The sequence below is a fragment of the Bombina bombina genome, chromosome 6, assembly GCF_027579735.1.
Source record: "Bombina bombina isolate aBomBom1 chromosome 6, aBomBom1.pri, whole genome shotgun sequence".
NCBI classification, from domain to species: Eukaryota; Metazoa; Chordata; class Amphibia; order Anura; family Bombinatoridae; genus Bombina; species Bombina bombina.
In genome coordinates, this window is record NC_069504.1 from 42,223,095 (window position 1) to 42,236,068 (window position 12,974).

The 12,974-nt window shown below is 39.9% G+C and overlaps 1 protein-coding gene across 1 annotated transcript in view; it reads right to left on the reverse strand.

Annotated features, from left to right (window-relative positions):
* Positions 1 to 12,974, reverse strand: part of LOC128664316 (collagen alpha-1(VII) chain-like) — a 913,939-nt gene that overhangs the window by 432,770 nt on the left and 468,195 nt on the right. Inside the window, exons 73-74 of the mRNA XM_053719156.1 lie at positions 1,114 to 1,167; positions 183 to 227 (exon numbers count right to left, since the gene is read on the reverse strand). Coding sequence (XP_053575131.1) covers positions 183 to 227; positions 1,114 to 1,167 — 99 coding nt within the window. The remainder of the gene's footprint in view (positions 1 to 182; positions 228 to 1,113; positions 1,168 to 12,974) is intronic.

Here is a 12,974-nt window from a genome sequence, read left to right on the forward strand (position 1 = left end):
TAGCGATCCTAGCAAACATTGTAACACGGTTGAAGAGCCAATCAGAAGCAGTTTCCTGTTTGAGAGCTGCAATGCTTGCAATTTGTGAGCAAGGTTCTACCTGTGTGTTTAACAAATTAGAATTTTTTTGCATATACATGTCCCTTTACGTTACAATAATTTTGCACAATATAAAAAAATACCTTAAGGCACTTGTCCCTCTGAGTTCCTAAACGTCCTCTTCCTTCCTGTAGTAAAAAATATAAATCAAAAATATAAAAATAAAGGGCTAGATTACAAATAGAGCTCTAAATATTGCTTCCTTGCAAGCCATATTAGCGCTCTACTTTGCAATACCAGCACACGATAATGTGCGCTGGTATTACAAGTAAATCACAATGCAAACGCGAGCTTGCGTTCGCATTGCTAGGAAGTATTGTGCTCACAAGAGTGCAATTCCATCCTTTGGGAGCCTCGTTCTGATACCATCTCTGACCTTGTGCCGGAGTAAGTAGCGCAGAGATGGGCAGCATTTTTAAACACATACGTACCGTATATGAAACACCCCACTCCCACCAACTGTAAAGCTCCAAATCTGCCTAGTGCATTTTTTTTTAATAAAAAAAAAGCTAATTATTTTTTTAAATAAAAATATATAATGCCCTCTATTTTGAAGGCATTTGGGGCACTTTTAGAAAATTAACCAGAGATCGGATCTTGCAGTAACAACAACCAGCCGCTTGTAATGGCTGATTAATTATCATGCTCCCGCAAACAGGCACATTTTGCGATAATTTAGCGCTCCACTTGAAATCTAGCCCAAATTGAATAAATCAAAACCCTTAACTTACAAATCTATATTGCATATTTAAAACATTTTGGTTTATTTAAGACCTCTAGTAAATTATTGTTGTTTTCATCTACTAAACATTTGTTAACAGACAAATTGCACCTAATTGTGTTATCATTCCTAAACATTTCACAAATTAGACAATATTTTCTTTTGTTCCATCCAAACTATTTACATTATTCTGCTTCACAAACAAGGATATTTTTCCATATAAAAATATAAACTACATAAAGTCATTACTGAATCACTTTTTATGTGACTTTGTAGGCGAATACTTAACCAACCTTGTGACGTTTGAGAGATACAACATCTGCATCCTCATCTTCTGGGCCTTGATTCTAAAGAAAAGAGAAATCCAATACTAAGGGCTTGATTACAAATAGCGCGCTTGTTTAAAGTAAACACATTCACTTGAGCGCAATTCAGTTTAAGATGCGTCAGGTTACCGCAACTGAAGACCTCACGTAAAGGGTTAGGGCTATAATAAAAGTTGCACCAAACACAACAACATAATTTATGCTTACCTGATAAATTCCTTTCTCCTGTAGTGTAGTCAGTCCACGGGTCATCCATTACTTATGGGATATTAACTCCTCCCTAACAGGAAGTGCAAGAGGATCACCCAAGCAGAGCTGCTATATAGCTCCTCCCCTCTACGTCACACCCAGTCATTCGACCGAAAACCAAACGAGAAAGGAGAAACTATAGGGTGCAGTGGTGATTGGAGTATAATTTAAAATTTAGACCTGCCATAAAAAACAGGGCGGGCCGTGGACTGACTACACTACAGGAGAAAGGAATTTATCAGGTAAGCATAAATTATGTTTTCTCCTGTTAAGTGTAGTCAGTCCACGGGTCATCCATTACTTATGGGATACCAATACCAAAGCTAAAGTACACGGATGACGGGAGGGACAGGCAGGATCTTTACACGGAAGGAACCACTGCCTGAAGAACCTTTCTCCCAAAAACAGCCTCAGAAGAAGCAAAAGTGTCAAATTTGTAAAATTTGGAAAAAGTATGAAGAGAAGACCAAGTTGCAGCCTTGCAAATCTGTTCAACAGAGGCCTCATTCTTAAAGGCCCACGTGGAAGCCACAGCTCTCGTAGAATGAGCTGTAATTCTTTCAGGAGGCTGCTGTCCAGCAGTCTCATAGGCTAAACGTATTATGCTACGAAGCCAAAAAGAGAGAGAGGTAGCAGATGCTTTTTGACCTCTCCTCTGTCCAGAATAAATGACAAACAGGGAAGAAGTTTGGCGAAAATCTTTAGTTGCCTGTAAATAAAATTTCAGGGCACGGACTACGTCTAGATTGTGCAGAAGTCGTTCCTTCTTTGAAGAAGGGTTAGGGCACAATGATGGAACAACAATCTCTTGATTGATATTCTTGTTAGTGACTACCTTAGGTAAGAACCCAGGTTTAGTACGCAGAACTACCTTGTCTGAATGAAAAATCAGATAAGGAGAATCACAATGTAAGGCCGATAACTCAGAGACTCTACGAGCCGAGGAAATAGCCATTAAAAACAGAACTTTCCAAGATAACAGCTTGATATCAATGGAATGAAGGGGTTCAAACGGAACACCCTGTAAAACGTTAAGAACTAAGTTTAAGCTCCATGGTGGAGCAACAGTCTTAAACACAGGCTTAATCCTGCCCAAAGCCTGACAAAAAGCCTGAACGTCTGGAACTTCTGACAGACGTTTGTGTAAAAGGATGGACAGAGCTGAGATCTGTCCCTTCAAAGAACTTGCAGATAAACCCTTTTCTAAACCTTCTTGTAGAAAAGACAATATCCTAGGAATCCTAACCTTACTCCATGAGTAACTCTTGGATTCGCACCAGTGTAAATATTTACGCCATATCTTATGGTAAATTTTCCTGGTAACAGGTTTCCTAGCCTGTATTAAGGTATCAATTACTGACTCCGAAAATCCACGATTTGATAAAATCGAGCGTTCAATCTCCATGCAGTCAGCTTCAGAGAAATTAGATTTTGATGTTTGAAAGGACCCTGAATTAGAAGGTCCTGTCTCAGAGGCAGCGACCAAGGTGGACAGGATGACATGTCCACTAGATCTGCATACCAGGTCCTGCGTGGCCACGCAGGCACTATTAGAATCACCAATGCTTTCTCCTGTTTGATCCTGGCAATCAATCGAGGAAGCATCGGGAAGGGTGGAAACACATAAGCCATGTTGAAGACCTAAGGTGCTGTCAGAGCATCTATCAGCGCCGCTCCCGGGTCCCTGGACCTGGATCCGTAACAAGGAAGTTTGGCGTTCTGGCGAGATGCCATGAGATCCAGATCTGGTTTGCCCCAACGTCGAAGTATTTGGGCAAAGACCTCCGGATGAAGTTCCCACTCCCCCGGATGAAAAGTCTGGCGACTTAGGAAATCCGCCTCCCAGTTCTCCACGCCTGGGATGTGAATCGCTGACAGGTGGCAAGAGTGAGACTCTGCCCAGCGAATTATCTTTGAGACTTCCATCATCGCTAGGGAACTCCTTGTCCCTCCCTGATGATTGATGTAAGCCACAGTCGTGATGTTGTCCGACTGAAACCTGATGAACCTCAGAGTTGCTAACTGAGGCCAAGTCAGAAGGGCATTGAGAACTGCTCTCAATTCCAGAATATTTATTGGAAGGAGACTCTCCTCCTGAGTCCATGATCCCTGAGCCTTCAGGGAATTCCAGAGAGCGCCCCAACCTAAAAGGCTGGCGTCTGTTGTTACAATTGTCCAGTCTGGCCTGCTGAAGGGCATCCCCCTGGACAGATGTGGCCGAGAAAGCCACCATAGAAGAGAATCTCTGGTCTCTTGATCCAGATTCAGCATAGGGGACAAATCTGAGCAATCCCCATTCCACTGACTTAGCATGCACAATTGCAGTGGTCTGAGATGCAGGCGTGCAAAAGGTACTATGTCCATTGCCGCTACCATTAAGCCGATTACCTCCATGCATTGAGCCACTGACGGGTGTTGAATGGAATGAAGGACACGGCAAGCATTTAGAAGTTTTGTTAACCTGTCCTCTGTCAGGTAAATTTTCATTTCTACAGAATCTATAAGAGTCCCCAAGAAGGGAACTCTTGTGAGTGGTAATAGAGAACTCTTTTCTTCGTTCACTTTCCACCCATGCGACCTCAGAAATGCCAGTACTAACTCTGTATGAGACTTGGCAGTTTGGAAGCTTGACGCTTGTATCAGAATGTCGTCTAGGTACGGAGCTACCGATATTCCTCGAGGTCTTAGTACCGCCAGAAGAGAGCCCAGAACCTTTGTAAAGATTCTTGGAGCCGTAGCTAACCCGAAGGGAAGAGCTACAAACTGGTAATGCCTGTCTAGGAAGGCAAACCTTAGATACCGGTAATGATCCTTGTGAATCGGTATGTGAAGGTAGGCATCCTTTAAATCCACTGTGGTCATGTACTGACCCCTTTGGATCATGGGTAAGATTGTCCGAATAGTTTCCATTTTGAACGATGGAACTCTTAGGAATTTGTTTAGGATCTTTAAATCCAATATTGGTCTGAAGGTTCCTTCTTTCTTGGGAACCACAAACAGATTTGAGTAAAATCCTTGTCCGTGTTCCGACCGCGGAACCGGATGGATCACTCCCATGAGTAAAAGATCTTGTACACAGCGTAGAAACGCCTATTTCTTTATCTGGTTTGTTGACAACCTTGAAAGATGAAATCTCCCTTGTGGAGGAGAAGCTTTGAAGTCCAGAAGATATCCCTGAGATATGATCTCCAACGCCCAGGGATCCTGGACATCTCTTGCCCAAGCCTGGGCGAAGAGAGAGAGTCTGCCCCCCACTAGATCCGTTTCCAGATCGGGGGCCCTCACTTCATGCTGTCTTAGGGGCAGCAGCAGGTTTTCTGGCCTGCTTGCCCTTGTTCCAGGTCTGGTTAGGTTTCCAGCCTTGTCTGTAGCGAGCAACAGCTCCTTCCTGTTTTGGGGCAGAGGAAGTTGATGCTGCTCCTGCCTTGAAGTTACGAAAGGCACGAAAATTAGACTGTCTAGCCCTTGGTTTGGCACTGTCTTGAGGCAGGGCATGGCCTTTACCTCCTGTAATATCAGCGATAATTTCTTTCAAACCGGGCCCGAATAATGTCTGCCCCTTGAAAGGTATGTTAAGCAATTTAGATTTAGAAGTCACATCCGCTGACCAGGATTTTAGCCACATCGCTCTGCACGCCTGAATGGCGAATCCGGAATTCTTAGCCGTAAGTTTAGTTAAGTGTACTACGGCATCAGAAATAAATGAATTAGCTAGCTTAAGGGTTTTAAGCTTGTGTGTAATCTCATCTAATGGAGCTGTGTCAAGGGTCTCTTCCAGAGACTCAAACCAAAATGCCGCCGCAGCCGTGACAGGCGCAATGCATGCAAGGGGTTGCAATATAAAACCTTGTTGAACAAACATTTTCTTAAGGTAACCCTCTAACTTTTTATCCATTGGATCTGAAAAGGCACAGCTATCCTCCACCGGGATAGTGGTACGCTTAGCTAAAGTAGAAACTGCTCCCTCCACCTTAGGGACCGTTTGCCATAAGTCCTGTGTGGTGGCGTCTATTGGAAACATTTTTCTGAATATAGGAGGGGGTGAGAAAGGCACACCGGGTCTATCCCACTCCTTAGTAACAATTTCAGTAAGTCTCTTAGGTATAGGAAAAACGTCAGTACTCGTCGGTACCGCAAAATATCCAACCTACACATTTTCTCTGGGATTGCAACTGTGTTACAATCATTCAGAGCCGCTAACACCTCCCCTAGTAATACATGGAGGTTTTCCAGCTTAAACTTAAAATTTGAAATGTCTGAATCCAGTTTATTTGGATCAGATCCGTCACCCACAGAATGAAGCTCTCCGTCTTCATGTTCTGCAAATTGTGACGCAGTATCAGACATGGCCCTAGCATTATCAGCGCACTCTGTTCTCACCCCAGAGTGGTCTCGTTTACCCCTAAGTTCTGGCAATTTAGACAAAACTTCAGTCATAACATTAGCCATGTCTTGTAAAGTGATTTGTAATGGCCGCCCTGATGTACTTGGCGTTACAATATCACGCACCTCCTGAGCGGGAGATGCAGGTACTGATACGTGAGGCAAGTTAGTCGGCATAACTTCCCCCTCGTTGTCTGGTAAATGTTGCTTAACATGTACAGATTGGCTTTTATTTAAAGTAGTATCAATGCAATTAGTACATAAATTTCTATTGGGCTCCACCTTGGCCTTTGAACATATTGCACAAAGAGATTCCTCTGTGTCAGACATGTTTAAACAAACTAGCAATTAGACTAGCAAGCTTGGAAAATACTTTTCAACTGAATTTACAAGCAATATAAAAAACGTTACTGTGCCTTTAAGAAGCACACAAAAAAACTGTCACTTTGATATAACAATGAACAGGTTTAGTTATAGCAATCAATTTTTCATATGAAATGCATTAATTTAGCAAAGGATAATTAACCCCTTAATACCAAAAAAACGATTGACAAATAAATACGTTTTTTATCACAGTCAAAGCACAGTCTCACAGGTCTGCTGTGAGTGATTACCTCCCTCAAACTAGTTTTGGAGACCCCTGAGCTCTGTAGAGACGTCCTGGATCATGCAGGGAGAATAAGGAAGACTGTGACTGAATTTTTAATGCGTAGTAAAAGCGCCAAAAATAGGCCCCTCCCACTCTTAATACAGCAGTGGGGAAGCTCAGTAACTGATTTTATACAAAATAAACGACAGCCAAGTGGAAAATAATGCCCATAAATTTTCACCAAGTACCTCAGAGAAAAAAACGATTAACCTGTCAGTAAACGTTTTAAATATATGAATAAGAATAAAAGCCTGTTGCTAGTCGCTATCACTGCAGAGAGGCTAGAGTTATATGTATACAGTATTTTCTTAGTGAAGTGCCATTCCCCAGAAATACTTTGGTGCCAACATACATACATAACAGCCTGATACCAGTTGCTACTACTGCATTTAAGGCTGTACTTACATTATAACGGTATTAGCAGTATTTTCTCAGTCAATTCCATTCCTTGGAAAATAATATACTGCAACATACCTCTTTGCAGGTGAACCCTGCCCGCTGTCCCCTGTTCTGAAGTTACCTCGCTCCTCAGAATGGCCGAGAACAGCTGTGATATACCTTTAAGGTATATCCCGCCTACCTTTCCTCCACCCTATATCAGGCACACCTGAACCATCATTCCTTGCCTGAAAATTGTTTTCCCTTTGCAGCTTATTTGACCGCATTCCTATTGCTGTGATTCTACTTTGAAAATTCCTAACTTGCTTTGATTTCTTTCTCTCTCCAAACAGGAGTAGTAAGCTAGAATCTTTTGTTGTACATTTTACTTTCAAAGTATTTACTCATTCTTCCGGAATTCTAATTTAACAAACAAACTGAATCAAGGAGCACCGGATCTACTTGCAGCGTCTGGAAGCCGCACTCTCACTGAAGCTGTATACCGGTCACAGAGGTAAAACCGCTCTCTTCAAACTGAAGGTAATATTTAATCCAGTTACAAAGGATTGTTCTTACGTTGTCACTTTCTGGAAACCATCCACATTACCTTGCTGAATCTTCCGGTTATTACCATAGTCTGTCTGTGATGTATATATTTTATGAATGAGTGTGTGAGTGCGTGAAGCCATATCTGAACAGTGCTACAACAGGAATCAATTACTGACGCTTTCAAAGTGTATCAAATTACATTTTTCTTTTATCATTTACTCAGAACTGTTTGCTTTATGTTCCTTACTTATATTGCAACAATTGTTTCTACCTAAATATTCCTTGCCTCTATTTGGCATCTACGAAGTTTTCTACCAGTAAAAGTCTCACCAGTGATCTAACAGGTAGTTCAAATCATACTGCCTGTTTTATTCATTAAAAGAGCAACAAACCCTTAATTCAATAACACTGCAAAAGTTCCTGCATAAAACAGGACATCACATAATTTTCAGGCCCCAGTGTTCTAAGGGTTTGTTACTGGTAAACAAAACTTTAATATCATGGATGCAAATGAAATTAAAACTGAGTTCTCTAACATACAAAGAAAATTAGATTATCTTGCACAAGGTTTAACAGAAGTACAAGCAGATAATACCGCATTAAAAGCTATTGTTAAAGAATATATGTCTCATAAAAGTACTGAAGTACCTGAACCCCATATTCAATACCCTCAACCTTTCACTGGCAAAAGACATGAATTCAGAGATTTCAAGACTGCTTGTAAACTTCTTTTTACCATGAGACCCCGCACATATTATTCAGACCGCATCAGGGTTTGCACCACTATTTCATTTTTACAAGGAGAGCCTAGGACCTGGGCTAACAGGTTTTATGAAAATAATGACCCAATTTTGGATTCACTACAGGATTTCTTTCAAGCTATGTCTAATTTATATGAAGACACAGATACACAAATCACTGCAGAATCTAAGCTACGCGCACTCAAACAGGGTAAGCGCACGGTGGAGGAGTACACAACTGAATTTCAAATGTGGGCAACAGACTCACTATGGAACCAAGTTAGCCTTAAAAATCAGTTTAGGCTGGGCCTATCTGAAAACCTTAAGGATGAACTGTCTCGCCAGGAAATGCCTGATACTCTTCCAGCACTTATAAAATTAAGCACATCCATAGATAGAAGACTCAGGGAACGGCGAGCAGAGAGATTTACTTCAGACACAATACCCAGGCGACAGATTACTTACACTACAACATCTGAGAAACATCAAGGTAGTGTAACCCCTATGGAGATAGGCACTATCAAGGGGCCACTAAGTAATAAGAAAAAATGAGAAGAAGATTAGAAAACTTATGTTTATACTGTGGACAAAAAGAACATAACGTCTCAAGCTGTCCTTCATTACAAAGACAAAAGAAGGGTAAGAAAACAGGTTATCAAAACATATATCATATCTCAGATACAATACAATTGACTTTACCTCTCTCTTTGCAGTGGGATCAGGAAAATATACACTCCAAGGCATTGATTGACTCAGGTGCATCTGGGAACTATATTGATTCTGTATATATTGTAAATAATAAAATTCCTCTGGTTTGCAAGCAGAACCCCGTGTTTGTTAAATCAATTGATGGTACTTTAATAAATAAGGGACCCATTACACACCAAACAATACCTTTGCTCACAATGATAAACAAGGGGCACACAGAATATATTACATTTGATGTGATCCCCATATCACTACATACTATTATTTTAGGATATAGTTGGCTGCACAAACATAATCCTAAAATAGATTGGGAACATTCAAAACTTAAACTAGACTCAACATATTGCATAAACACCTGTTATCCTCATAGCATTCTTTCATCATCTGAGATAGGGATACCAGGGATATATCAGGATTTGGCAGAGGTCTTCAATTTGAAAGAAGCAGAAAATTTACCACCCCACAGAAGCTTCGATTGCCCTATAGATATCATTCCAGGGTCACCAATACCGCATGGGAAGATCTATCCTCTATCACAAGATGAGTTAGTATACTTAAGGTCCTATTTGGATGACAACCTGAGAAAGGGATTTATATCTCACTCCACATCCCCTGCTGCTGCAGGCATGTTTTTGGTAAAAAACAAAGATGGCACTCTAAGGCCTATAATTGACTACAGGGCTTTGAACTCTATAACCATAAAAAACAGGTATCCATTACCACTAATACCAGAGATAATAGAACGGTTAAAAGGAGCACAAATATTTACTAAATTAGATTTAAAAGGGGCATACAACCTTATCAGAATGAAGAAAGGTGACGAATGGAAGACCGCTTTTCGGACTCGATATGGGTTATACCAATACAATGTAATGCCTTTTGGATTGAGTAATGCTCCAGCCACTTTCCAACACTTTATTAATGAAATCTTCCGAGATTTAATGGATATTTGTGTCATAGTGTATTTAGATGACATTCTGATTTATTCCAAAACAGAAGAAGAACACGAAAGACATGTACGTTGGGTCTTAATGCGATTGAAGGAACACAAGTTATATGCCAAACATGAAAAGTGTTTATTTCATGTTAACAAAATTAAATTCCTGGGATACATAATAACTCCTAATAGGATCCAAATGGATCCAGATAAAGTTTCATCTGTATTAGAATGGCCTACACCAAAATCAGTTCGTGCACTACAACGTTTTATTGGCTTTGCCAATTACTATCGAAAGTTTATAAAAAACTTTTCTGATATAGTAAAGCCCTTAACTCAGTTGACTAGTAAGAAACAAAGATATAAATGGACCGAACAGGCCCAATCAGCTTTTGACTACTTAAAAGGGCAATTTTCCAAAGCCCCCATTTTACACATGCCAGATCCTGAGCTGCAATATGTATTAGAGGTAGATGCATCAAGTTCAGGTATAGGAGCAGTTCTATCTCAACAAGTAGATAACAAATCAGAATTATTTCCTGTAGCTTATTATTCAAGAAGATTCACACCAGCAGAAAATAATTATAGTATAGGAGATAAAGAACTCCTTGCTATCAAAGTATCCCTCGAACAATGGAGACACTTACTGGAAGGTACACAAAAACCATTTAAAATCTTCACAGATCATAAGAATCTGGAATATTTGAAGAAAAGTAAAACTCTAACTTTCAGACAAGTAAGATGGTCTCTATTCTTAGATAGGTTCAATTTCTTGATCACTTACCGACCAGGAAGTCTGAATACCAAGGCTGATGCATTATCCAGAGTACAGGAAATGACACCTCAAGAGACCATGACTCCAATAGTACCAATCGAAAAATTTATTGGAGCCCTAACACCTCTAGAGGAGGAGATTAAAAGGGCACAAGAAAAAGAAACCATTACACCTAAATCCTGTCACAAAAACTTAAATACTGGTTTGATAAATCATAAAAATCAATTGTATATACCCAGTTCATTAAGGAAACAAATATTGAAACACACTCATGATGAACCTTTATCCGGTCATACCGGAATACAAAAAACCATTGAAAAAACAAGAAGAAACTTTTGGTGGCCCCACATGAATCAAACCATTCAAGATTATGTCAATTCCTGTGACATTTGTGCTAGAAATAAAATAGATCATAAAGGGCCTATCGGATTGTTGACCCCATTGCCAGTTCCGGATAAACCCTGGTCCATGATCTCGATGGACTTTATTGTAGAGCTACCAAAATCAAGGAACTTTAACACTATATTAGTTGTAATAGATCATCTAACAAAGTTGGGACATTTTATACCTCTAAAAAGGTTACCTTCCGCTTTTATTACAGCTAATGTTTTTCTTAATCACATAGTAAAACTTCATGGACTACCCACTGATATTATAACAGATAGAGGTACACAATTCACCTCATCCTTTTGGAGATCATTATGCAAATTATTAAAAATTACACCAAGATACTCAACAGCTTTCCATCCTCATACCAATGGGATGACTGAGAAACTAAACCAAACATTAGAACAATATCTTCGTTGTTACATTTCCCATTTGCAAGACGATTGGATAGATTATTTATCAATGGCGGAATTCTCTTACAACAATTCAGTATCATCTTCAACAAAAATGACACCGTTCTATGCAACCTATGGCTATCATCCAACAACTTTGACTCTATCTAAAACTGATGTAAATTCTCCAGCCGCTAAAGACTATTCTTTACAACTAGAAGCAAGACTAGCCCTAGTCAAAAAACATTTATCTGACGCAAAGAATTACCAGAAAGCTTATTATGATAAACGTCACAGACCCAGTCCAGTCTATAAAGTGGGTGACAAAGTATTACTATCTGTAAAGAATCTAAAACTCCATGTACCCTCTAAGAAATTGGCAAATCAATACATTGGACCTTTTGTAATCAATAAAATTTTGAATCCTATGACAGTATGTTTAACTCTTCCTGCAGCTTATAGGATTCATCCCACTATACATGTATCTCTGATTAAACCTTATACTTCTACCGTACCATCCAGTCTTCAGACTCCAACTGCGTTACAAATAGATGACCACGATGAATTTGAGGTGGAACATATTCTAGATTCTAGGATCAAGAATCATCACTTAGAGTACTTATTAAAATGGAAAGGTTTTGGTCCTGAGGACAATTCTTGGCATCGTAGCACTGACATTTCTGCTCCCCGTTTAATTAGGTCTTTTCATCGCAGATATCCTTTGAAGCCATCCCTCTCGTCAATTGGGGGGACCCTTAGTGGGGGGAGTGTGTGATATACCTTTAAGGTATATCCCGCCTACCTTTCCTCCACCCTATATCAGGCACACCTGAACCATCATTCCTTGCCTGAAAATTGTTTTCCCTTTGCAGCTTATTTGACCGCATTCCTATTGCTGTGATTCTACTTTGAAAATTCCTAACTTGCTTTGATTTCTTTCTCTCTCCAAACAGGAGTAGTAAGCTAGAATCTTTTGTTGTACATTTTACTTTCAAAGTATTTACTCATTCTTCCGGAATTCTAATTTAACAAACAAACTGAATCAAGGAGCACCGGATCTACTTGCAGCGTCTGGAAGCCGCACTCTCACTGAAGCTGTATACCGGTCACAGAGGTAAAACCGCTCTCTTCAAACTGAAGGTAATATTTAATCCAGTTACAAAGGATTGTTCTTACGTTGTCACTTTCTGGAAACCATCCACATTACCTTGCTGAATCTTCCGGTTATTACCATAGTCTGTCTGTGATGTATATATTTTATGAATGAGTGTGTGAGTGCGTGAAGCCATATCTGAACAGTGCTACAACAGGAATCAATTACTGACGCTTTCAAAGTGTATCAAATTACATTTTTCTTTTATCATTTACTCAGAACTGTTTGCTTTATGTTCCTTACTTATATTGCAACAATTGTTTCTACCTAAATATTCCTTGCCTCTATTTGGCATCTACGAAGTTTTCTACCAGTAAAAGTCTCACCAGTGATCTAACAGGTAGTTCAAATCATACTGCCTGTTTTATTCATTAAAAGAGCAACAAACCCTTAATTCAATAACACTGCAAAAGTTCCTGCATAAAACAGGACATCACAACAGCAAATGGATCTTAGTTACGTCCGCTAAGATCATACACAAACTCAGGTAGATTCTTCTTCTAATACTGCCTGAGAAGAAACAACACA